The sequence below is a fragment of the Hesperophylax consimilis genome, chromosome 15 (genome assembly GCF_061612785.1).
Source record: "Hesperophylax consimilis isolate HC1 chromosome 15, BYU_Hcon_1.0, whole genome shotgun sequence".
NCBI classification, from domain to species: domain Eukaryota; kingdom Metazoa; phylum Arthropoda; class Insecta; order Trichoptera; family Limnephilidae; genus Hesperophylax; species Hesperophylax consimilis.
Window position 1 is genome coordinate 5,047,609 of NC_142850.1, and position 27,512 is coordinate 5,075,120.

Genomic DNA, 27,512 nt, shown 5'->3' on the forward strand with positions numbered 1-27,512 from the left:
TAATTTGCATCAAATCTTCTTCAAAGTCTTCATCTGACTCGTAATTTATTAAATCCATAGTACAAAACCATTCACTTCCACTGCTGTTAGCTAACTGTATTCAGAAATTGCTAGTATGTCGTGGCGTCGCGTGTTGGTAATGTGCACGGTGCACATCGGGTGTCGAGACGTGGCGTCGCGTCGCGTTTTAATAATGTGTTTCCTCCATTAATCCTTTTACGTGTGTTGTGTTAATTAATTGTAAACAGATAAGAAAGTACCCACAATTTTAAAACGTACGATAAAATGATCTTATAGAAAAACACTACATATTATGTTAATTTAAAACATAACAGTAAAGTTTTTTTTGCTACGCTTTACGATTGTTTACTTTGTGATACTCTCCTAGTTTAGTTGTGTTTGCATTAACTTCAGACTATTATTAATAGACTTATTTATTATTAATAATATAATCTGATTAACGATTCCAAAAGATGGAAAATATTATCATGTGGTTAAATTGTTTGTAATAATTAATTATTTAGACTTCTAGTGTTAATGAACTTCCCATTTAAAACACAAAATGCAATTAGTCGAATAAATAACTTCGTTTTATAAATTTATCAGATACTACCAATGACATTATGATACGACTGACTGATTATTACATTAAGATACACTGCCCTGAATTACTAAAACATATCACATTCCATTCACGCTTGTGAAAGAAGGTGGGAGTTCTTATCTTCATTTCTTTTAAATCCTTGTACAAAAAAATAAGGCATTATATTTTTAAATGTTGTAATTAATACATCAAATATCACCTTTACTCTCTTCAAATTCATCATTGATTTTTTTACATTAAGTCCACGCAGGAGGTACTGGAGAAGATAATTTCCCTCAGGACCCACGTTATATTTGGTGATGCTGCTTGGAGGGTCTTTTGAGGAGAGGAAGGAGTTATCTCATGTTTTCAGCGGGAGAAAACACAGATGCCGGCAAATCATTCCATAGCCGAGCTGTTGAACTCAAGAACATGTAGTACAATCAAATCGTGCTCATGTACTACATATCAACCGTGTAAAAATGTTGGGCGCATGTTTGGCATGTTTCCAAAAATACACCGGTACCCAGTGATCAATCATCCCGGAGCATTTTCCATTAAATACCGTTAGAACTAGCTATTTAAGATAAACAAGTATTCCCGCGATCAATTTCAATTCCTCTTACACCATTATTATTCGCAAGAAAAGTGTCTTGGGTCTTTCAAATTATAACAGTATGCATAATAAATTATTTTTTTTCCTAATTATTCTACTACTCAATAACGTGAGCTCCAGGAGCTCGTACTTTATTTTATTTTTTTATTTTTTTATTTGGGAAACAAACAGTTATACAAATAATTTTTTTTACAAATCATTTTTACCAAGTTGCATAAACCAGTAAAGTTTCCACAGAAGATTCATTTTATATAAAGGTAGAAAAACATATGAATACAAATAATACAATACAATATAAATACTAACTAGTAGAAAAGGAACATCTCCAAAAAAATAAAAATAAAAAGACTACAGATTCAACCCATACAAAAACAATACACACACTAACACTACTAAGTTTCCCGCAACGATCGAACGCTACTCTCTTAGGAATGCTATGAATCCTGCGAGGCTCGTATTGAACACATCGATATTTGTGCATAATCTATTAAAGGTGCTACAGCTTCTTCTTATAAATACATTTCCCAGATAATTAGTATTGCTCTTAGGAATATAAAATGTGTCCGGAGATCGAGTTACTCTTAATGGAATTCACCTGAAATGAATATTTTGTAAAAGGTATGGGCTATCAATAAAATAGTGGATTATCTTATATAGCATTACTAGGTCTCTGATATCTCGGCGTTGATCAAGAGTTTTAAGGTTCATGGACACATTGTTTTCATCATTTCGCATGCGATAAGAGACATATTTCAAAAACTTTTTCTGAACTCTTTCTATGTTTGATTTATATGTAGAACTATGAGGGTTCCACACTGTTGATGCATACTCTAGGTGGCTTCGGACGTAAGATATGTAGAGAATCTTAAATGTTTGTGGATTTTTGAAAACTGAACATACTCTAAGTATAAATCCCAGCATTTACACAGTACTTATGGGAGGAGTAATTATATACAAAAAAATAAAGTTTCAGGTGATGTGTAAACAATATTCGCATTTATAATAAATATCAGAAGTTGGAGGTATGATTAATATAATAGGGTATTTGCTTTTTATGTTCTTAAAATGTCTTTGTAATCTCGTCTGGGATGAAAACTATTGTTATTAATACTTACTAATGATGTAGACACGAACAATAAAAACAAAAAAATACTAAATAGGAAGAAAGTGAGTGGATAGATGAGGAGAATATTTTTAAATCTTTAAGAAAGTGTATGGATACGCAAAGAGAATTTTTAAAATCTGGAAGATAGTGTGTGGATAGATGAAGAGAATTTTTTTTAATCTCGAGAAAATTGTGGGGATAGATGAAGAGAAATTCTTACATCTGGAAGAAAGTGTGTGGATACGTGAAGTAAATCTTTGAAATCTGGAACAAAGTATGTGGATAGATGAAGAGAATTTTTTTTAAATCGAAAAAAGTGTGTGGATAGATGAAGAGAAATTTCTTATATCTGGAAGATTTTGTGTAGATGGATGAAGAAATTTTTGTTATATCTGGAAGAAAGTGTATTGATAGATGAAGAAAAAAATTTTCCATCAATAAAGTGCACAAGTTTTAATCAACTATTAATAAAAGTTTAGTGTTAAAAAACCGGTGATTATATTTATAATTTTAATGATTCATAAAAAATATTAATAAATTAAATAGTATATACGTACATAGATAAAAATAATTCATGTCATTTAGCTAAATCACGATACACCTGGGTTTATTAGGAGGTTTTACAAACAAAATCACATTTTTCTACATAATACTTATTTGAACAGAATGAAGCCCTTTTGAAAGCGACGCCATGTTGAACTTTCACACGTTTCAGGTTGACTTATCTACGCTTCGGAAATTCCGGGGCAGAAGTTTTTGCAGGTGCAGATCTCGTTGCTGCAGTATCCGGTTGCAAAGTCATTTTTCCTGCAGTAGACTCTACAGATTCTGGGAAACCAGGGACACAGGTCTATGTGGCTTCGGGATTGAATTTCCGTGTCTGAAAACATAAAATAAACATTGAAAATAGGCGAATGCACGTCGCGCCGCGCAAGCTAATCTTCTCATACAAAAGTTGTGGTTTGCCATACACTTAAATTTTATGAAGCAACATTTGCTTTTTTTATAACGCATAAGGAAGGGAGAAGAAAATAGGAAGGTTGTTAATTAATATCCTGAATATTCTGATCTTATTCTCAAACTGTATTTCAAGCATTGTTAAGATCTTGGGGAGTTTTCACTCTAGGAGTGTATAATACTCGTATGTACGTTCTTTACACAAAGCAGAAACTTTGTTTCTAGAAATGTGACCTGCATGAAAACTGATGTCACCAAATTTCGTAAGACCCTTTGACTCCTAGGCCGAAGAATTTAATTGACTTTCTTTTTTTTGTCAATTCCCAACTGCTCCCAACCGTCTGGAGCCACTCCCCAATTGGGGAATGTTGTGAGGCTGATGATAGAGGGGAAATGAAGGAGAATCTAATGAGAAGGGTGGATAAATACCTAGCTATTCAGATCTGGTCACCAGACATGGCTAAAGCCATTTCAAGCAGTGTTTTATTACTGGATGTTTTTAATACATTAATACAGGGCTTCCCAAACTTTTTTCAACTGTGACGCCCTTGGCTAAAGCCATTTCAAGCAGTGTTTTATTACTGGATGTTTTTAATACATTAATACAGGGCTTCCCAAACTTTTTTCAACTGTGACGCCCTTGAGAAGTTGCCATATTTTTGCGACGCCCCCCCCCCCCCCCGGTGACTAAAAATCTAAGCCCCCCGCCGCTCATTTGTACCAAGCGTAGTATTTTGAAGCCCCCCCCCCCCCCCCCCCCCCCCCCCCCCCCCCCCCTGAACGGGTCACGTAGTATGGGTACGTTACCTAATAAAAATTTGTCAGAAAAACTCCAATTTTTATTAGAAAATAAAGAACACAACATAAACACAAAAATGGAAGCAAACAAAAAAGATAAAAAAAGCAATTTTTTTCTTTGGTATTAATAAGAAGGATGTGCTTGCTTTTCTGAGCATAGTTTCTCAAAACGAGGTTGAAGTTTCAAAATCGCCACTCTCGTCTCTGCCTCTAAATTTATTTTTGATCTGTACTTATTCTTAATTACTGCAACTGCAGAGAAACCTGTCTCACACAAGTATGATGTCGCAAACGGTAATAAAACCCTTAACGCTGCAGTGCTGATGGAACGATATTCTCGCTATAAAGATTGCCTCACGACGCCCCTGGGATGATCCCGCGGCGCCCCGGGGCGTCGCGACTCACAGTTAGGGAAGCCCTGCATTAATATATTAAACATGTTATTTTAAATTTAAACTACACTTTTTAAATTTAAAAATTAATTTCATTGAATTTGCTTGCGCACGTCGGGATTTGAACCCGCGACCTCCGATCTGCTAGTTGAGAATATCACTCCTCTACCACGAAGACCGTCAAATATCGACTCAAGAAAGAATTTCAATTTGAATTTTTAAAAGGTTGATTTATTTCCCCTGAAGTATGGAATAGTTGGCATTACTTCGGGCACACAGCCACGCCCACAAAACACTTGTGTATAAATCTAAGTGATTCTAATAAAAAACACCGCTCCACGTCAATGTTGTTTTAAACCGCTCCCGGGTTTAACCGTGACCTATAGGCCCAGAGATTGTAAATTAAATAACAACAAGAATATTTGTTTTTAGTCATAATAAATGGTTTAAATATATTTCATTTCTATGATCAAGGGCTATAGAATTTTTTTGAACATGGCAAAGTATTCAGTTTACAGGACACACATCGATAGATTATTTTTCAGTTCCTAGAAATCTATTGCAGGAAGGAATATACAGAGAAGCAATTTCAAACTACAAAGAATTTCACATTTTGTTATTTTTTCACAAGTTGACATTTTTTCGACGCACTGCCATCAGTACAACAAAGGTCTATGAAAAATGCCTTTGGTATCACGTAGTCCTGTGCAGAACCCTTATTTTATACAGATCCGTATCTGCGAACCATTATCATTATGCTACCTGAAATCCAAATTTAGTTTCTGCTTTTTTTTCTTTCCCATTTCTTTATTTTCTTGTATATTAATTTATTTATTTATGTCTATTCTTGAATACACGTTTTACATATTATTACAGTGGTTTATATTGCAGTACAGAGAGAAAAGTACAGAAAAAAGGTATAAAAAATAAAGAACATAGGTTGATATAGGTAAAACTGTGTGTGAGTGATATTATATGTAACGTGAGCACCTTACTAGGAGAACCTGTGCTGAAAATATGAGGTGTTAACGTGTTTGTGATTAATTCGTCAGTTATTTATGTGTTGTGGTAGAAAGTTATTATTATTATTCTATTTTTTTTCCACAGACATATGTTGAAACATGAAAACACACTTTTATATGTGAGTGTATGTATTTTTTGGATAATTCTTGAAGAACGTGTATAATATTTAATTTTACTTATTATATTTTGGTTATGTTTGGTTTGGAATTATAATCTTTTGAATAAAGTGAATATCTTGATTTTTTATCCAGCCTACGATATGTTTTTTGAGAAAGTTTGTAGATGTGTTTGTAGTCAATAATTGTTTCAAAGTAATGGGCATACTGTTAAAAAGTTTTGTTGCGTAGTATTGAAAGTGTCTTTGTCCGTGTGTGGTGTGTGTTATCGGAATGTTCAGTGTTTTATTTGTTGAGGACCTGGTTTTATTATGGCTTTTGCTTGATTTGTAATATGAAGATAATTATGGAAGAGGTGTAGGAGAGCAGTTTTTTATTAATGTACTTAAAGGTTCCTTGATACCCACCATGTTTTTAATGTTATCTAAATATTTCCGTGTTACGAATAACCTGAAAATGTTTAAAAATTTCCTACTACCACAACATTAAGCGGAAAATTTTGCTTGTGTTGTGATGGAGGACTTTCCAGCTGAGGAATTGAACAAACTACGCCTGGGTGGGACCCAAACGCGATGTCAACTCAGCCACCGACCAGTCTGTATGTAATCTTATCTATATCATGCACTAAATCAAGTACATCAGGGCGTTGATAATTTATACATAAATTAAATGATTTCATAAGAATAAAAAAAATGGTTGAATAATTTATAAAATAGATTTGGATTGTAAAATCCCGGGAAAAGACTTTTAACTGATTTATGGATGAATTACATCACATGATGTTAGTATGGAAGATTATTGCTTGTTTTGCCGCCGAACGTTGCGTTTGTTGTATTATAAGCACGTTACATGTATTATTTTTTCGTCTGATAGTTAAGTACATCACTCTCTATAATCTTGTTGTGTTTATATTATTTTTCGGAAGATCTCAGCCATGAATATAGCGATTGCCCTCGAGTCACGTGTTTTGTAGCGATAAATATTTCAGTCGTCAGAACTAACACTAAAATAATTCATTGTAAGAATGTGAACAATTTATCAAATTTCAAAGTTAATTTCCAACTTCTGTGAAAGTCTTATTGCAGTTCTGATACTATATTAACATGGGCCAGTTGCTTCAGCTTCCAGAACTGAAATAATAATAGAACTTTCATAGTCCATGAAAATTAACTGTGAAATTTTAACAATTCATCACATTTCAATGTTGATTCTCACTTTCTGTGAAGGTTCTATTCGAGTTCTGTTATTGTTTCAGTTTTGTGAAACAATATTCTAATAATGATATAATAACAGAACTTGAATAGAATCTCCACCGAACTTGAAAATCAACTTTGAAAGTTGATGAATTGTTCAAATTCTCTGAAACAACCCGTCTTTAGTGTTCGAGAATATTCTAAATTTGACCATGAATAAAAATACTTGATTTACTTTCACTTAGATGCATTGACCAATACATCAATTCTAAGATGCAATTCAGCGCACCGTATTTCATCGAATCATCACTTATAGATAATTATGATGACCATAATTATTTTCTATTATAATATAAAAGAAAATTATGATCAAGTAAATGACTTACCTAGGAAGAAGGGGACTCATTGTTTGAAAGTCAACCAGGAGGTCTAGTACAACCAAATTGATAACTTAACATTACCCAATTGATAGGCGCAACTTTCGACGATTTTATATCTATTCATTGTTTTTCTTTTTAATTCGTAGAACTCCATTTATTTATTTCCTAATTTAATAAAAATAAAATTTAACAATATTATTATTAATTTCAAGTATTTTGGTTTTTATTATTGTTCAGCTGTGTCGGTTTTTAATGCCATTTTCAAAATTTTGTCATGCCACGTTTAGACGACTTATTTATATGATTCTATGTTACCCCTTCCCACTTTAAATTTTATAAAGTCTAAAGTGATTTATTGCCGGTTAAACCAATTTACTGATTAAATAATTGTGACAGTAGATTTCTTATTCTGTGGGGTATTTTGAAGTCTGTTTTCCCCAAATTAATGTAATCTTCTTTGTTTAATAACGACATGATTGCTTGTAACTTATTTAACTGTTTTATCTTGTTTAAGTTTTGTGGACATATTTAAAAGTGGGTAATAAATAATTTTCATTAATACTTTTAATAAATAAGAAATATTAGAGTATATAAGAATTCTTATTTATTTATTAAATTTCTTTTTAATTTTTTAAAGATTTCTTTCTTAAATCATTATTATTTATTTCTTTATTCTTCTCAATTATTTCTTATTCTTTTATATTATTATTTAAGAATTTATAGTTTTATTTTATACAAAAAGAATACTTACAAATATTTAAGAAAAAATAAGATATATTTAAGAAATTTACCAGAATACTTAATTAATTTATCAGAAATATTTTAGAAAGAATTAAGAAAAATTTAAGAAATAAATAAGATTAATTTAAGAAATAACTAAGAAATATTTAATAAATTTATCAGAAATATTAAAGAAAATTTTCAGAACTGTTTAAGAAATTTATCTGGAATATTTAAGAAATTTTTAAAAAAGTTTTAGAAATTTATCAGAAAAGAGAACCTATTTTTTTTTTACTTAAATAAAAAAAAATATATTTCTTAAATTCTTCTTAAAGTTTACTTACTTATTTCTTACATATTATATACTCATTTCTTATTTCTTACTGCGAATTTTGAAAGTTTTAGAGTGTTGTCTTTCTTGTAACATCACACATGTTCTTTGAATCTATTTGATTTGCCCTTCCCGTATGTCCTATCTTAGTTGCGTTGCAGTCAGCGTGGTCACATTTTAATTCATATCTGCCACTATTATTGAGTTTACGATATCTACTTTTTCTGTTTTTAAGGCTTGTTCCTATGTTATTATTGGTTCTAAAACCTATATTTAGATTGCATTTTTTTGCTTTTTTTATGGATATTGGACCGATAAATTCCAGACATGCAAATTTTTCGATTTTTTTTATGTTTACCGGATATATTAAATTTATTTAATTTTTAAATTTCTTTTATTTTTTTTTACTGAATAAATTTAAAACAAAACAAAAAACAGAAAAATAAAAAGATAACAGTCTCAACTAGGAATCAAACTCAGGATCTCTCTCTAAGTTGGTCCAATAAAATTGAATAACCCATTTATTATATCCTCCAATCTTCGCTATTGAATAATGTATTGTTTCAAATGTGTAGAGTGATTCCATGCATTAAACATGTACATTGTACCTAATGAAAAACATCTTTCATTCCCCACATGATTCATCTTACCTCTGAAAACGGTCAACAATATCAATAGGTATCCTATACAAATAAAAATTTGATTTGTTTATCCGAGACACTATCTAGGTTAGAAAATAATTCTTTAGAACTTTGTATTCATACAAAAAGCTAGTTGCCAAAAATATGCGACAAAAGCAAGACAATATTGTTGATTCTGAATTTGAAATTGAGATCGACAAATACGAGGTAAAACAACAAAAATTGTCTAGTGGTTAAATACGTTGTCCTGGTAACAAAGATCCTGGGTTCTATGCCCAGTTGAGACAGTTGTCTTTTTTTCTGTGTCTTGTTCAGTTTCATGTATCCTTTAGATTTATTAGTATTGTCTTCTTCTCCAATAATGGATTATTATTTGACGTTCACGGGTGTATCATATCATTTTCAATAATTATGGGCTTTTAAGGCTTCTTTACAGCCCATAATTACAATTCAAAAAATAATTATAAAAATCATCCTTAGAAAACCATATGAGTCCCCTACTTTAGAGATATTTCAGGAATTTAATGTACTATCTATCACAGAATTGTATAAGAGAATCGCCTTATATCAAATTTATAAAGAATATTTTATTTATAAAATTCACCCCTCAGATAGCATAAGCAATAGATTCAAAACTAATGGCTTAATAGCCATTCCTATGCTTAGAACGACCACGGCTCAGCACCACTATTCGTATTTAGGTGTGAGATGGTACAATATATTATTGTACAAAAATAAAATTAGTGTAACCGAAACTGTGAATTATAAACAATTCAAAAAGTTAATTAAGTCCCTCAAATTGGATAATGATATATTGTACCCCTAATTTTCTTACACTTACTCAATCTGTAAAAAATATAATATATATGAATTTGATTGTCTTTAAAAAAAACTATTTTTCTATATTTTTCTTGATATATTGTACCCTTAATTTCCTCACGCTTACTTAATCTGTTAAAAGATGTATTATTTTAATTATCTTTAAAAACACAATTTGTGTACCTATGTTAATATTATGTTTGTATTTATTTCAAAAGTTTTTGATTATTGTTTAAAAAATCATTAGAACTAAATGTATATGGAGAAATAGAATAATAACGAAAAAATTATAAATATAAGTCTGCATATTGTTATCATTTATAATGTTAAATAATAAATAAAATAAAAAAATAAAAAAACTAAAAATATAAATAAAGTCTACTAAACTTTATCAAGTACGGAACCTTTAAAAAAATTTAAAGGAGAGCTCTAACAATTTTTTAACGTTTAGGACAGGTACACCAAAGCTATGTATGGAATTTGTTGTAAAACGTCAAATTAGAACTTTTAAAAACAAAATGAAAAACAACGATCTAGCTTTTCGTCGTTTCCAAGCGATGGGACGTTTAGTCAATTGCCGGCTTCCGTGGTCGCGGGCTCGAACCCCGGCGAACGCAAGTAAATTTTATTTGATTAATTTATGTTATTTCACAATTTATTAATTTATATTAATATATAGTATACTTAGTTCCAGAGTGGAAGATACTTTCAGTGTCGTCCTGGTGTAAGATCGCCATTCAGGCTTTAGCCGTGTTTGGTTACTAGACTTGAATATTCATGTACTCCCCCACCTTCCTTTTCCCCATTTCCTTCCCCTCACCCCTACATGCAGCCTTACAACAATCCCCAACTTAATTGGGGATGCCATAGTCTCACTGGCTCCAGACGATTAACCTTTTTTTACTTTGGCTCCACATAAACTAAAATAATTCCCCTCGGGGCGTATGCCACCCATAGGGATGCTTTGTAGAGGGTCTTTTTAGGAAAGGAAGGATGAGAAGTTCTGGGAAGGAAAAGGGTACAAGAGGCGGGTAGGAATCTGGGAGTTAGTGAATCCAAGAGTTACGGACATATGAATCCATCCCTCCCACTGCCGTGCAAGGAGATGTTCCAAAAGAGTTCTATTGGAAAGGTCAAAAGGTCTTCCTCAACCAGTCTCTCCCGATCTGCCCTACCATGCATTCTGTAGACAGACACATGCCGCCAAGACTCTGATAAACCTCACCCCGTGAACCCCGGCACCACATTTAAGACCATCAAACGAAACGAACCACTTGGGGTGACCTATGGCAGAGGTGTTGGTTATCCAATAAATGTTCCCGGGGTGGCGGTACCCATACCCGCCTCACTAATTAAAATAAATTAAACATATTTCACAAATGAATGTAATCAAGTCAATTCCTTCGCGAAGATTTTGTCGGCCATAACGCAAGTAAATGATAATGCTAATTTATGGGAGAAGATGTCAGAATAAAAGATTTCAACTTTTATCGGCAAAATGATAAACATACAGTAAACTAATGATGCGAAATACCTAGCTATTAAGATCTAGTGACCAAATACGGCTAAAGCCATTTCAAGCAACGTTTCGATTCTGAATAAGTCAATAATTTTATCAAGGTGATATTTTAAGTATCATTCCTACTAAAACGAAGATCAATTATTAGATAGGTAGATATATCTCCTTTAAAAAGTAGATAGTTATTATCTATCTCAGGCGTGAAATATCTGCGGTGTTTAGATTAACGCAACAAGCTTTAACCCCATCCAGCGTTTGAGGGTCATATACATATGACCGGGCTTATAGTTTTCTTACAAATTCCTCAAACAAAACGAATGTGTTTTCGAAATATCTTGTTCTCTCAATTTTTCTATGATATGAGTTAAAAATTTAGTAAAAATATTTTTAACGTTTTTACAACATTTTTCACGTTTGATAATAAAATTTTATTATTTAGATAAAGCAATGTTCATTTTAAATGCATACACAAGATATTATACTGTTTTAGAAACAAGATAATTTTATCTTGTTTCTAAAACAGTATTTTTTTTTACCGAAAATTAAAAAATAATATGTATAGAGCGCATTTGAAATACTCAGAAAACATTGCAAACTGAACAAATGTTCTTATTTTTAATGATAACCTAATGTTTATAAGACAAGGTTTTATGCATAGCATAAAAGATAACAAATAATTAGAAGCAATAATTAGTCGAGTGAAATATCAATACAAATTGAATATATCTCCCGAGTAAAAATAAATGCCGCCAACCTGACCGGACATCAGAAGGTACGGGTTCAATTTCCGTTGGCGGCATTTATTTTTACTCAATATCAATACAAATATCTGTATCAATATTTTTACTAAATATCAATACAAATTGAAAATATCTCCGGAGTAAAAATAAATGCCGCCAACCTGACCGGACATCAGAAGGTACGGGTTCAATTCCCGCTGGCGGCATTTATTTTTACACGGGAGATATTTTCAATTTGTATTGATATTTCACTCGACTAATTATTGCTTATAATTATCTGAACAAATGTGATGAAAGTACTGAAGGGTTAAATTACTTATAAGCAACATACTTGAGTGTACGTGATACAGTCTGGCTCTAAGTGTGTTGTATGATACAACACACATACAACTTGTATCCCCTACGTGTTAAGTTTACCTAGTTGATCCGGGTGATTTTTCTGTCCGGGCGTTTTGTTACTTTGCGGTTTTGCCCAAGGGGCCGGCTTCCCGGTACGAGTTGGGACGTTGTAAATGCACTCCACGTTTTCTGAAACAGAGATTTAAACACTTCATCACAATATTCTTAGTAAATAATATTGAGGCACTAGAAAAACTTGTTACCAATAAAGAACCTTTCACTTACAATGTTAAAGTAGTAAGGTAAAACACAAAAAAAAACAAACTGACAGTTTGATAATGCCTTCAGAGGGCGAAACAGCTGTCACGCGTAATAATAATTACACAGCAGAACTTGTTTAAAAATAAACTGTTTTTATAAACCCAATAACAATATTATTGAATATATAAAAAAAAAAATAAAAATAAAAAAAAATAAAAATAAAAAAATAAAATAAAAAAATAAAAAAAAAAAAAAAAAAAAACGTCATTCAAAAAATCTAAAATAATTTTAATTTTAACGAAATAAAATTACGAAGCCGAGAATCGATATTATAATTTCAATTTTGAAATAACTATGCCAAAAAAATTATCTGTTAAAATATTATATAATGGGTAGGTACTTACTTGTCGTCTGTCTGAATTATTCAAACAACTGATACCATAAAACACTTTAATTCAAATTTGCGCTCATTGAACTCGAATAATTTCTTAATTTTCAGGAATATTTCACTTCACGCACCGACAACAGAAATTAGTATACTTATCAACTAAAAATCCAATGGTTTTTGACATTTAAAAAAAATCACCATCTGTGAAAATATCAGGTCGAGAACGTTCAGTAGTTGATTTTGGATGGATTTTCAGACATTTCTTCAAAGTTGAAATTACAATAGGCTTTCGTTTTTAATGTGCTGTAATGCACTAAGTGTTAAGTTTGCCTTGACCTCAGGGTTCGGTTTTCCCAAAGTATTTTTTTTTAAATAGTAAGGTGACTAAATAATTTCAGTTGTCGGTGCATGGGTGCCTGCGTTATTTGAAATTGTATTCCTGTATTGTATTCATGTAACGCGTAAAATTAATCAAGTTAAATGAACTTTTGATATGTAAAACTATAACTGATAAGCATTATACATGTCAGACAAGCGATGAAGTAGGTACAACAATTGATTTATTCTTTATTTGAAATGTCTATTTTTTGAGGTTGACAGAAATATAGATTTAGAAATGTTTTGACTTTCCTAATATTCAAAGGCAAATATTGATTCTTATTTTGAAAGGCAACGATCCCGAGGCAAATATTTTGTTATAAATACTTTCAATTTCACAAATCGTACAAATAAAATACTGGGTCTACGCTAGTAAACTAATAAACCTTTGAAATATTTTTTTCCTATTAAACAACGTTAAAGATATTTACAACATACTGATTTCACTGTATGTAGTATCGAATTGTAAGTACAGTGAAAATTATGAAAATGAACATATTAAAATTTACTTAATAATTTCAAGAAACGTACTAAGTCAAATATTTACCTTGGTCTATCGTCTCTTCCTGGAACACCTGTCCCAGGATATCAGCATCCTGCACGGGATTAGCAAGCAGGAAGTCAACAATGAGGAAACTCACAAAGAAAAACACGAATAAGAACTTCATTGTGAACACATTCACTGAAAAATCTACCCACGACACAAGTCAGTACTAAACAGAGCTTGAATGATAACTGTTCGTTATTTGTAGATACATAACTATTTATACACATAAGCTTACGGAAAACTTTTCCACACGGAGAGCTCATGATCGAGATTCCAGTTTAACAGGGAGTTTATTCCAGTTCATTGATTTAACAATTCCTTTTATATTTTGTTACTAACCGCTGCATTCCCGGTGGGGTCTAACAGACCCAGGGCATTTTAAAACAACTTTATCTATTTAAAATTTGTCCCGCTTTTCTTCGAGTTTTTATGAAGCAGTGTTTATTGTTTTTTTAAGTTATATATTTTAAAAGATTTACACTATTGACAATGTCGTTGGGACTAACCGCAAAGGGAACTGAGGCATAACTAATCGAAGAAAACATTATTCGGAATAAACTGTTATGTTTCATTCACATTCCGATACAATTTTTTTGGTCAATAATTTCAATGTTCATGATTTTTAACCACCTCTCTGAAATAAAACACAGATATACTAATAATACAAAATATTACCCTCAATTTTCTTCTGCCGAAAATGTGCATTTTCAGAGCAAAATATCTAGCGAAACTTAGTAAAAAATTTGTTTTCAAAGATGAAAAATGGTTCCTAAACAAAATAAAATGCATAATTTTGTTATAGATTTTATTATATTTTAAGTTATAAGCGAATATAAAAGATGGTAAATTTTTGTTAGATATAACATAAAGGGTTTGTTTTCGGTTCATGGTTAATAAAGGAGTGATAATTTCTAAAATGACATAGAAAATATTTTTTCTAGAAATATATTTTTTTAAATCGATTAAGTTTAACCAGATTCCACAGACCTTACCAGACATAACTAGTGATAAAGTTTCACCAGGCCCGCATGCATGGGTTAAATGAAATACTTAATACGTACATTTCAGCCGTTTTTAATTTAAGGTGGGTAATTATTTATGTATGTGATTAGAATAGCGAAAAAAAAAAATTATTTAAAATTTTATTAACTTTTTAAAAACAATATTCTTAATAATAATTCTTTCAAAATATTTATGGAAAAAATAGTTTTTCGGCTCTCTTGGCTCGTGTTTTGGACTTCCGGGGAACAGAAATAATGATAGTGTTAAGCACAGTTTTTTTTGTATGCGTCAATATGGGAATTAGTATGAAAAAAAGCATCGTATAAACTCCCACAAATTTCCATCCATATGGGCTGTCTAATCTATTGTATATTATCTGTGAATAGATATAGAAATATTATTGTATCCAATATCATTACTTATTTATTTAAAATAAAATAAATTCGTATAAAAGAAGAGTTCCTGACCTTTGATATTGCGTCATAATAACACTGCGTTGTAAATTAATACATGAACGTAATCAAGAACATTCAAAATACAGTAATCAATTAACTAATAATTAGCACATTCTGATCGGGTGTTTCATCAATAATAATATATTATCTGATAGTTCACCGGGTTAAACTGCAAATAAATTACCGTTGGCGCCGTTTAATCAAGAAATTCAAGAAATTTCCAAGAAATAATACAACATGTTATGGAATGGAAATTATTACAATGCTGTTATTATTACTAAAATGGCACTCAAAATGAATGAAGTTTTTTTATGCTGCGTATACATCTGCGATCGGAACTGCCGAGCTGAACCTCAACTTATTGGAAAGAAATGAAGCAACCGCAAATGGCGCCAAACGCTGCTTGCAGTTGATTCGTTCCTTTCCCGTAATTCGTGGTACGGTTCGCGTTCCGGTTCGCAAATGTATACGTACCCTTAGAATAACTTAAACACATAAAATCACAAAAAAACTACCAAGAAGCGTTTTTCTATTATCATTTTTTTGTATTCTTCTGTTGCTCTCTCCTATCGGATGTAGGCTATCATCGGGGAAAAATTTTAAGTTCTGCGGAACTGCACTCCCACCGGTCAAATAGATTACGAAACCATGAAATTCAGCATATTCCCTGGATTATCAATTGGACAGTTTGTATTTTTCGTTCCTCATAATATGACTAAAATATTATTAGAATGATAATATTTTTAGTTAGAACCTACGTACAATTTCTTGGTAATTTTTAAACATTCGACGAAAAACGTCATAATTGGTTATAGCTAGTATTTTGATGACGAGCCAATATCCACATTTTTAAGACTGATGAATTGTGATGTTTTTTTCCACCGTTGTGGGTTAGCCCAATACTCTAAATACAAAAAAATGTAAAATAGTGTTATTTTGCAGACGGTTATATCAAATTTAATAATATTATTCGTAAGTTCTGCGAGTATTTTGGTTAGCAGATGTCGTTGTCGATGAGAATGCATTATATCAACTTTTGGTGGCAATCACGTACAGTGAACTTATACGCATTTCTCCGAAATCGGATGAAATTACAGCAATTAACATACGAAATAAACATCGGTCCTATTTGTGATGTTTTGAACATCCACATAAATAAACGATAAATAATAAACGAACGTGCTCAAAAAAAATTTTTTGTTTAGACAACGACGGAAGATTTATTGACAGACAGGCCTGGAGTAAACACATTCACACGGGACAGGGCGCAGGTACAGGCAGTGAGGTTTTGAACTTGAGTACGTCGACAGCTCCGTGAAATCGATACAAATGAGAAGTGTTGTTTGAAATTGCAGTGAATTAGTGAATTCAGATGGCGTTAGAAAGCTTTGTTGGTTTTTGAATTAAAGTGAAATATTATTGGAACGGTTTTTGTGTGAAGTGAAAGTGGTTGGACTCAGTGAGAAAACAATTAATAATAATGACAATAATAATAATTGGATAATTTGTAGAGCGCCGTTTTGTAAAAACCCACCTCAGGGGCGCCAGGTGTTGTGCAATCGCGATTGTGTTATAAAGTTGTGTTGATTTAAACGTGATTTCGTGTACAGTTCGAACTAGATTGCTTGTCTTAAAAACATGAAAATAATAAAAATAATGATTGCGTTTTTAAAACAGAGTGAACGTACTTAAAGGCGGGAAGTGTTTAATCGGGCTAGGTTATTGATTTGGCGAGATGGCATTTATCCACGGAGACCGAAAACCAGAGAAACAAATATATCATTAACTGTGGGTTCGAATCCTGACAGATTAGGGAGGTACAATTTTATTTACAGGAATATTTAATTACCCTTTTAAAGTCGTAGGGAGGGGACCAAAATGGAACAAATTACAAGGACTTAAAAGGAGAAAATGATTAATGTAATGGAATGCCGGTAGGGAGGAGACCGAAAATTAAACTGATTTAGCTATATAGTGTGTAACCAGGTAAGCTTCACACTAGGATTTGGAGGTGACTAACAGGGTGAGTTTTTTTATATTATTTATTAAACAACAGAAGTCCCTTTAAAGGACGGATACAGCATCCAAGTTTACAACCCCTGTCGTCCAAATAATGTTTCGAAAGGGAATGTGTCAATCAGACTATCTACCAGCTGGAAAAGGGAGACGGGCCGATGACCTTTTCATATATAGGCCGAGGCGCGGTGTACAGTCAGTCAAAGGGGGAGTTTTGCTAGCGTATGACCGACCAAATAGAAAGCGATCGGATGCAACCAGATAGAACAAAATGAATATCTTTCGTCTGTTATTTGACTTTTCTAATTTAATACTTTTCATCTATTGTTTGACTTTCTAAGTTACGAATTGGGATGCACAAAAACAAATCTAAAGTCGAAAGAGGGAGATGGTAATCTCCGAGATAAAACTACCAACCGAACAACTTTTCTCAACAGGTACCTTTCGAGAGGTAGGCAGCCTCTTTAAATTAAATGCAAAAATCAAACCAATTATCCGTTTATACCTACCTGAGAGGATAGGTATTCAGTAGGAGTTACCCATACCTAATACACGAGGATACTAGTAACCTCATAAAATAATTACTAGAACCGAATATTAAAATACAGACAGTCCTCATCCTAAATTTGGCATTTCGAGTAGACCTTACATATATCTCACATGATAATTGGCTGAATGGGTAGGCACACAACCTATCGTTAAAAAGCAGGCTAAATGTTGACAAGATCGTCGTGTGTTATCTATGTATTGACCTAGAAAGGGATGTAAATCCCCGACGGCGTGGGAGTTACAACGTTTTCTAGAGGTGGCACGTAACTTAGGACCTTACGTGTCACATTTTCGCGACTAGATTCGTGACAAGGGATGTCATGGTTTTCCCCTTCTACACTCAGTAAAGTAGATTTTCCTGGAGGTGTATGAGATTGGGGCAATTCTGAAATTGGTGATGAGACCTGGTTTTCTTTATTCTGGCGTGACGGTTGCCGATTTGGAACAAGGGGAGACCCGGCCGGTTGTGATATCCAGACACGCAGATATCGATCGCCTTGCTCAAATTATCATCCATCAGTTTTGTTTGGTAAGAGGAGGAGTCAATCTTAGCTTGAAAAAAATTAATTTCCTTTCCTCTCCTTCCCCTCCTAAAATATATACATGGATGGCGCCGACAACTAACACCATAAATTTATCGTATGTATATCACATATATAAAATCTAACACTTTATTATATTCACATTACCCTACGATAGGTAGAATCGAGTAGCTAGTGGGGGGGGGGAGCAGGCGACTTAGAAGATAAGGTTTATAAAATGGTTTTAAAACACAGCGGTAATGGATTCAACTCACTCTATCTCAAAAGAACCAAGGGATACCACACATACATAGATAACTAGGTTTCTAAACCGAGAAACAAAAAACCAACACAACGTTCGGTGAAGCCTTTTTATACTGAACCGTCACGTGAAATGAGTACGTTCAAGGTCGTACGTCACGTAGACAAACTAGGATGTACACACTTGAAGGGGTGTGTAATAAAGAAAAGACGGCAGGGAGGACCTTCCCTCCCCGGATATATATATAACCAAAGCCTTATGGAAAAGTTACCTACGGGACTTAAGGAAAATTTATCGTAGAAAGAAGAGAAGGAAAAGTTTGAAGTAGAAAGGGCAGATCATTACATATTCGATCGGCATTTGGCGAGGTTGCTAGAGTTGTCAACTCCAGTTACTGGGTAAGAAGGTTCAATCCTCAGGCAAACCAAAAAAAAATGTAGAAAACATGTTAAGATAGATGTATATTATCTGTACATTTTAAAATAGATGTATCGTTTTTTAAGAGTTAGTTTTTAATTGTACGAAGAGATACATATTAATATTTTTGGCAAACCCGAATATTTATTTAAAAAATGAATTGTGTGAAGCACTTGAAGATAAATTTTGGTTTTTCCTCATTAACTGATTGCAGAACTCAATAATATTATTATAAAATTGGATTTAAGGAATTATTATTTTTTAATTATTTAATTGGAGTTCTGCGAAATGAATAAAATAACCATAAATAAGTTTTACAAATTAAAATGATAACAAATTATTTTTTCCGTATTATGCCGTGTTGCCGTGTTATGCTACTTCCTTATTTAGCCGACGTTTCACATCTGCCCCGACGATGGACTGTAAAGCTGTCCGAAACTTTGGCTAAAGAAGGAGGTAGCGCAACACGCGATCATACTCCAAAAATAAATCTCTTTAATTCTTTTGACCAAGAAAAATCTGAAGCTTTACAAATTCAGGACAAACTTGTTTATTATGTAATTTATTTTATATTTATTTTATAGTGTAACTCTCTCACCAAGCACAAAACCAGTTTCTTCATTGGTGAGATTGCGAACATAAATATATTTTGTAATGTAAATATATTTTCTATGTACTCATATAATATCCTGTATCCTGTATGTGTGTCGATTTATGCAATTAGAAACTTGACCACTCAGTGGTTGGTGTTTGAACCAACCTGTCATCCTTCAGTGGGGTTACTGTAGGGGTTTTCAGAATCCTAGGCTAGATTCTTGGAATAGTTTTATAAATAAAATATTACAGAGAATTGACATTGAAAGGAAAAAGCAGCTTCAAAGAAACACTAAGCCTGTTTTCGACTTCGACTTTCGTTTTTAACTTTGTGGATTCCACATAATATTTTGAGTAGAATTAATAATTTATTTCACTCTTTAAAGGCAAAAATCTCAGAAATCAAAGTGTAAAATATATTTTTAAATACCGTACTTTGCCTAGTCCATGAATTGTATTTCTATTAGTTTAGAAATAAATTATAAATAGCAACAATTTTTTTTTTGTGCTCACTCAATTTTATTCGTTCTCTTTATTTTCATTTGTGGAATATACTTATATAAAGTCAACAACCTAGAATTATTTGTAAATATTACATTTTTTGTGAAATCGGAACAAGAGTCCCAACTGATCCCAACCGTCTGGAACCAGTAAAAATATGGCATCTCCAATATCGGAAAATGCCACAAATACACTTTACATTATTTTAAATTAATAAATTATGAAATGACATAAGCTAATCACATTAAATTTACTAGCGCACGTCGGAACACATTTCTTGTAGAAGTACAAAAACAAAAACACTCTTAAAACACAATCACATAACAGAACTATAACCAACCGACACTAAAATCTACCTAAACTGCACACTGCATCAGTACGAAGACAATTCATCTGCCTAGCTCCTCAAATCTTCAATCTTCTCCCTGATAACTTAAAAACCGAAACCCAATTCCTTACTAACTGACGCTATTGATCTTTACATTTAAGCAATACATTCTACACTCTAACCACCTAATCTCCCTTCATACATCTCTTACATTTCTTTTACAATATTTTTAATTAAACTATAAAATAAAATATGTATAACTAAATCTGAATTGTATAATTTAATTACAATTATGATATGATATTGTCAAAATGTTCAATTTGTAAACATCACCCGCTGTAACACAGGAACATTCATATCATGTCGGGTGAAATAATTTTAAAAATTTATCTGCCGTAGAATTTTTTTTTTCAAAAAAAAATTAAAATAATAAATTAATATTTAATATCTTGTAATGTTTTCCCGCCTCCCCTTTGGTCAAAAACAAAGGACAGAAGCCAGATAGATCTTAACGAATCAATATTTTCCCGTCTCCCCTTATTCTCGTTAACGGATTAATCTTTTGTTATTTTGTTTTGACTACTTCTCGCGGTTTATCAACCCTTCAATCTTAACGAATTAATATGTCACGTTGTGTCAATTTTTTGTTTCGACAGGGATTAATTCATTGAAGGATCCTTTTAATTGGTTGTGGTAACTTTGGTTCTTTTTAGATGAGGCGTGTTACATTCTGTATGGTTTGAAAATAAGACAATGACCGACTACCCTGATTTTAACTACCTTTTCCTACCTTGTTTGCTCGCCAAACGTTTCCGGTTGCTGCAGTTGATAATGTGCTAATATAATGAGACAATTAATTACAAATTAAGTACATGAAATTCACTATAGACAATTCAATTCAAGATGCACAAGATTCTAAGTTAATGATTTGACTATGGATTGTTAGTTTTGTGAGTTATTTCTATGAGTAGGTATTTTCGGGAATAGCTAGAGACAAAACATGTGTTGCTTTCGATTGGTCTCCGTCCAAATCCCATCCATCAACGTGACCAGCTCGAGAGCAGCCAAGTTGATGGTCCAATCCCAACACCTCCAGAAATGAATTGAATATCGCTCAGCGACAGATGAGATAATGACATGTTTTGCCTCCTGCCGGAGGGTGATGAAGGTGGAATGTGGGTCCTTGGTGGTAGCTGTTGATGTTGATGTTGATGATGAATGATGAAGATTCATCTTATACCGTTAGGTACAAGGAGCTGCTCTGGTCCGGTGGCATGATAGCCTGGTGTCAGGAACCATTTGGGCCACGTGGGTAGCGCGAGGTTTAGGTCGCGTCAACCTCCCCCAAATCGATGATGAGTTGAGCTTCGCCAGCATGCCGAAAATTAGGAGTCCACTCTACTAACCTCAAACATAAACATATACTGAAGTGGTTTGCATCAGCAACGTCAGGAGTTCGGGAGTCCCGTAAACACCCCTCTGGTTTACGCTCGTAAGGATAATGATGAATTCAGCTTCAGTTTGTTCGACTTCGCCTCTGCAGTCACGCTACTCCAAATAGCTCCTGGCTCCAGCCTATACAGCTTCTCGTTCCAGTAGAGGTAATGACACATATTTATCATATGTACAATACAGAACATACTTCAAGTCTTTCGTCCACACTCAAAATAGTCATGTCAATATTTAATTTGGATGAGGGCGTCCATCCGACATAACGAATGTTTCCTAGACGGGAGATTTTACCCCACTTCAAAGTCATGGTCATTCGCTCTATCGTTTGTTACCCTCCGTTCGCTTCAAATATCAAAGAATGGTAGAAATTGATATCCTCGACTTCCGGCGCTAAGGATCAGGGATACTGGAATCATCAGGTCGTGAATCTGAAATCATCCGATCTCCGTCAGCTCAAACGGTTTCAGTCGGAGCCAATTTCCAACCTAATTCTGGATGACTTCTCCTCCTATAGTGGGGTAAGTACTTATTGAATTTAACAGGAAGGACGTCAGAAAGCGCCGAAACAACTTCATATTCGTCACGATCCCTTCGTTCTGTCAGCGAGAAAATCCTCTCCATACGCCAGACAAGAATAGCATAGCCCTTATCCGCTTTGTTCCTTCGTCTACCAGCTAACTCAAGTAGGAAAGCCCATTAGCAATTTTCGTTCCCTTCGATCTGAACTCAGTGAAAACGTCCTCTCACCAGCTGAAAATACTCGAAACAGGGGTCTATTCCGGGTGACTATCTAAGGCTGGTCCGCCAACACCTTCGACAGAAACCGGTGCTTTTACGGGAATAACTCAACCACACCAATAGCAGGGGAAAAAGCCGGCGCTGCTATACTAAAATAGACGTTATATCGGTATCCAGGGTTATCGACTTTGCTAACACAAGAGTCCCTACTAGGCAAGCCAAATTACAAATTTCGTTCCCTTCGCTTTTGTCGCTTTGGTAAGATAGGACAGCCTACGGAAAATTCGTATACTTCGTCCCCGTCAAACCCATGAAAAATTAAAATCTCGCTTGATAGAATAGGAATGCCAGACAGATGCACTCTCTCGGCGACTAGCCTCGATCCGCTGCGTTATTCCGATTCAAAAATGAATTAAAAGAGCGATGTTTGAATAAATTATATTTAATTAAATATATTTTATGAATTCCGTATAGAATAAGTTGAATTCCCAAGGAGGATACGACAACTCATTTTCAAATAACAGGCATTGAAGCATTTAATTTACCGTTCTATCCGTTACTATAAAAACACTGCATAAATACAATGGTTTGTGTTCTATAAATTTTGGCGCTAAATATAACTACTAGAGAATTATTAAATCATTTTAAACTCATAAACAATGTCTATTGTTGGATGATCTAAAGCGGTTTCAGGGTAACCGTTCTTCGTCCCTTTTTTAATGGCCAGGTCTCGTAATTTATGACCTCCTTCGCTAACGGGTACCTATAGTGCTCAAGTTGAATACCCTTACTTCAAAATACAATTGGATTATTTGGTTTACATTAAGGAAATAAGTGTTAATAATTAGATTATAATAGACTTACCGATACATCTTAGTGTCAACAATCCAAATAATTATAAAAAAAACAAACACAGTCACATGCAGAAAACTCATGCTGTTAGAAAACCGCACCTTCTACACTAAATGATTTTAGCCGTGTTCGCGTCCCGACGATTAATTCTTGTTGACGCGCTTCCTAGTTTTTACTAACTCGACTATCTTAAAACGCTGACCGATCCTGATTATTCTTGACCGTCTCCCAGACCTTGAAACTCTGACCCCCTTGACTGTATTTCCCGCCTCCCAACGTTTTCAAACTGACTATCTTGAACCGCTTTTTCTAACCACCGACTATCGACTTCCTTCCCCCGTTCTTCAACGCTGACTGTCTTGAACCGCTTTTTCTAACCACGACTATCGACTTCCTCCTTCCGATCTTCAACGCTAACTGTCTATCCGCCCGCGCTCCCTAATCACGACTCCCTTCTCCCGTTCTTCCACGTTAACTCTCCCGACCGTCTCCCCGCGCTTTCAAATCCAGACTCCCTCTCCCCAAACCAACCCCCCAAATCACCATATGCGATTTCTAATTTATGTTCTTTTGAATTCTGAATGCTTTTTGTTTTCAAAAGACAGAAATGCACTAAAGGAACACATCAATTATGGCCCTAGAACCTGTCACATTAATTTTAAATCGTTTCAAAACCAATAAATTGTTACTTCTCCAGTAAAATGTCTAACACTTTGTTCAAAGGATGAAACTTGACTACCCCCAGTCCAGTGGCGTGTTGGCCCACCAGCATTTTAGCTCGGCTTACTATTATTAACCACCATCACGGAGGTCTCTGACGATACAGTCATGTTCCTATTTTTTTTTTTTTCTACCCTAATAAATCTAAACACTTGTTTCTAAAGCAGCTTTAAGGCCAACATCTGGTAAACTCCTACTTCGTGAAATCAACTGAAAAATTCTTTCTAACCATAATAAATCAACAATAACAAAAATTTATCCCAGGGCGAGTCCATCACAATCTCTGTGTTGGGGCAGTATCATTTTTTTCTGCTAGTAAAAAAATATTACAATTTAGAATTAGGGTTGCATGCAGATATACCTTGTTGTATGCAGATATACCTTGTTGTATGCAGATATATCTTGTTGCATGCAGATATACCTTATTGATATTGCCTTACTCCTCAATTTGTCTCATACCGAAGAACGAATCACATTTAGGAAGATAAATTCTACAACCAATCATAAAATTTGATTTTCTCATAAACACGCTCATCAAAAATCACAAATGTAAATATTAATAAAATAAATACTGCAGTAATTAATAATGGCACTACCATATGTCCCAATTATGTCCTGTGCTTGCGAACTGTATCTAAATTTCTATAAGCAATAAATGATGTCCTCTGCTTGCGAATTGTATCTAAATTTCTATAAACAATTATATCCTCTGCTTGCGAACTGTATCTTAATTTCTATAAACAATAAATTCTGTCCTCTACTTTCGAACAGTATCTAAATTTCTATAAACGATAAATGATGTCTTCTGCTTGCAAACTGTATCTAAATTTCTATACAATTATGTCCTCTGCTTGCGAACTGCATCTAAATCTCTATAAACAATTATGTCCTCTGCCTGCGAACTGTATCTAAATTTCTATGAACAATTATTTCCTCTGCTTGCGAACTGTATCTAAATTTCTATAAACAATAAACAATGTTATTCTCAAGTGACCCCCCAGGTATGTACGGTCTTGCATATTATTATCTGCCTATACACAATATAAACAATATTAATATATGTATATACGTTCTAACGCAGCATGACGGTTGTGTGTTAGTGATCGACGAACCGGTGGATGAAATCTGTTATGATACGTATATATTTGTGAACTTAATTAAACGCAAACCGAGCCACGAATTACGGGAAAATAATGAAGCAACTGCTCTCCTATAACTCCTATAACTTTGAAGTGGTCGAAGAGTTTGCCTACCTGGGCTCCATCATAACGCAGGACAACGAAGACCCAGTAGAAGTAAGAAAGCGCATCACAGCCGCTAACAACACTTACTTCGCGTTGCTGCCAGTGTTCAAATCCCGAAACGTCCATAGGAAAACCAAAATAACCCCGTATAAAACAATTATTAGAACGGTCTTGGCCTATGGATGTGAGGCGGGAACACTGACAGCAAAGTCTGCGGAACGGCTGGACACCTTCGAAAGAAAGGTACTTCGAAGAATCTTAGGAGCGGTGCGAGAGGGAGAGGCATGGAGAATCCGCCACAATAAGGAGCTATATGACATCTACCAAGCTCCCAGACTCTCTACTCATTTACGGCTCCAAAGACTAAGATGGGCCGGACATGTGCACCGAATGCCAAGCACACGTGTACCAAACAAGGTTCTAACAGGACACCCGGGAGGCAAACGAAAGGCGGGCAGACCTAGGCTGAGATGGGAGGACGATGTCAGGAAAGATGCCAGAGGACTACTCCATGTTGCAGATTGGAAGACGACGGCCGAGGACAGAGGGCGGTGGAGGCTCATGTTAAAGGAGGCCAAGGCTCGAAATGGGCTGTAGCGCCATTGAAGAAGAAGAATGAAGCAACTGCAAGCAGCGTTTCGCGCCATTTGCGGTTGCTTCATTCCTTTCCCATAAGTTGAGGTTCACTTCGCATTAGATGAAAGTTGGTAATTGTTTGTCTAGTCAGTTAGTAAGTTAATGTGGATATAGGATATAGCATTGTGGAGATATATTACATATTTGTAGAACGCCCTTGGGGTGATTTATCAATTTATTATTATTATTGAAGAGACATGAAATCAAAGATATTAGAAGAACGAGATATGCTGTGTTGGCCGCCGGACCGTCGGCGGAGTATTACCTAATTAGGGTACTTTGAATACTATCGGGACGTGTACGCACAGAAATCTGTTCTATGTATTAGTGCGGATACCTTAGCGTAAGCGAAGGTGTGCAGTAGTATTGGTGAACAAAACCGGCGACACTGGGCAAAACAATTCCACACAGTATGAACTGCTCATAGCACATCTCGTTCTTCTAATATCTTTGCATGAAATAGAACAAGACACAGAAAAAAAGATAACAATCTCAAATGGGAATCGAACCCAGGATCTCTGTCTTTACTGGACAACGCCTTTGACAACTCGACCATTGATACCTAAAAAATTTATTTCAAATATGGAATTAACAATATCATTTTTCAACTAATTTTACCAATAAATAAAAATATGAATAAATTCATATTCATTCAAAAATATTCATTTAGACTTTTGGAAGAAGTCAATATGTATCCCTCAAGGAAAAAAAATATTAAAATAAAATTATTTATCAAAAATCTGTTCAAATTATTCATTTTCGTGTTAAAAACGGGACTGCTGCATTGCAATGCAGCAACGGGAGCATTGTGGAGATAAACTATATATTTGTACAGCGCTCTTGAGGTGATTTTACGCAAAAACGGCGCTATACAAATCATCTAAATATTATTTTATATGTATTTTGATGACCATGCTTTCATGTTTTCACAGAATAGATGTGTATCCAAATAATGCAGCATTCGGCTCGCGAGCTGTGGTTATACGCTCCTCTGCATCAGGGAATTTATAAATATCCACTTTGTTTTTATGAATGCATTCTCGGTTGGGTTTATGTAATATACAATGATATTGATTTTGTAATGGGTTTTATCTCATTAACTTCTACATGGAACGATGAACGTAACTATTTTTCGAACTGTTCGAATGGGGTAAAATTACAAATTAGGGGTTGTTGAGATAGGGTACAAAACGACTTCATCCAGGAAATAAGATATTTCAATACGGTTATACCTATTGATGTTTTTCGTTGATTAAAATTGATTCATTTTTTGTGCACGTCAATTAGTTTCGAAATCTACGAACGTTTCATCGTCAGAGTTTATAATTGAAGATCTAAGTATATTAATAAAGCACAGCTTTAAGAGAAATGTAGTTCGT

The 27,512-nt window shown here is 33.9% G+C and overlaps 1 protein-coding gene across 1 annotated transcript; it reads right to left on the minus strand.

The window, feature by feature from the left end:
• Positions 1 to 2,742: 2,742 nt before the first annotated feature.
• On the minus strand, positions 2,743 to 14,028 carry LOC149417206 (uncharacterized). Its single transcript, XM_089640167.1, has 3 exons — positions 13,847 to 14,028; positions 12,351 to 12,461; positions 2,743 to 3,184 (listed from the first exon to the last, which is right to left on the minus strand). Exons 1-3 carry the CDS (start codon positions 13,965 to 13,967, stop codon positions 3,030 to 3,032), a joined length of 387 nt encoding a protein of 128 aa, XP_089496293.1. The 5' UTR covers positions 13,968 to 14,028; the 3' UTR covers positions 2,743 to 3,029.
• Positions 14,029 to 27,512: the final 13,484 nt, after the last annotated feature.

Excerpts from the sequence above, each read along its gene's own strand:
- LOC149417206 (XM_089640167.1), bottom strand. The coding sequence starts at position 13,967 with ATGAAGTTCTTATTCGTGTTTTTCTTTGTGAGTTTCCTCATTGTTGAC. Across the intron at positions 12,462-13,846 it reads GGAAGAGACGATAGACCAAG|AAAACGTGGAGTGCATTTAC; the intron begins GTAAATATTTGA and ends TCTCTGTTTCAG. Across the intron at positions 3,185-12,350 it reads AAATCACCCGGATCAACTAG|ACACGGAAATTCAATCCCGA; the intron begins GTAAACTTAACA and ends TTATGTTTTCAG.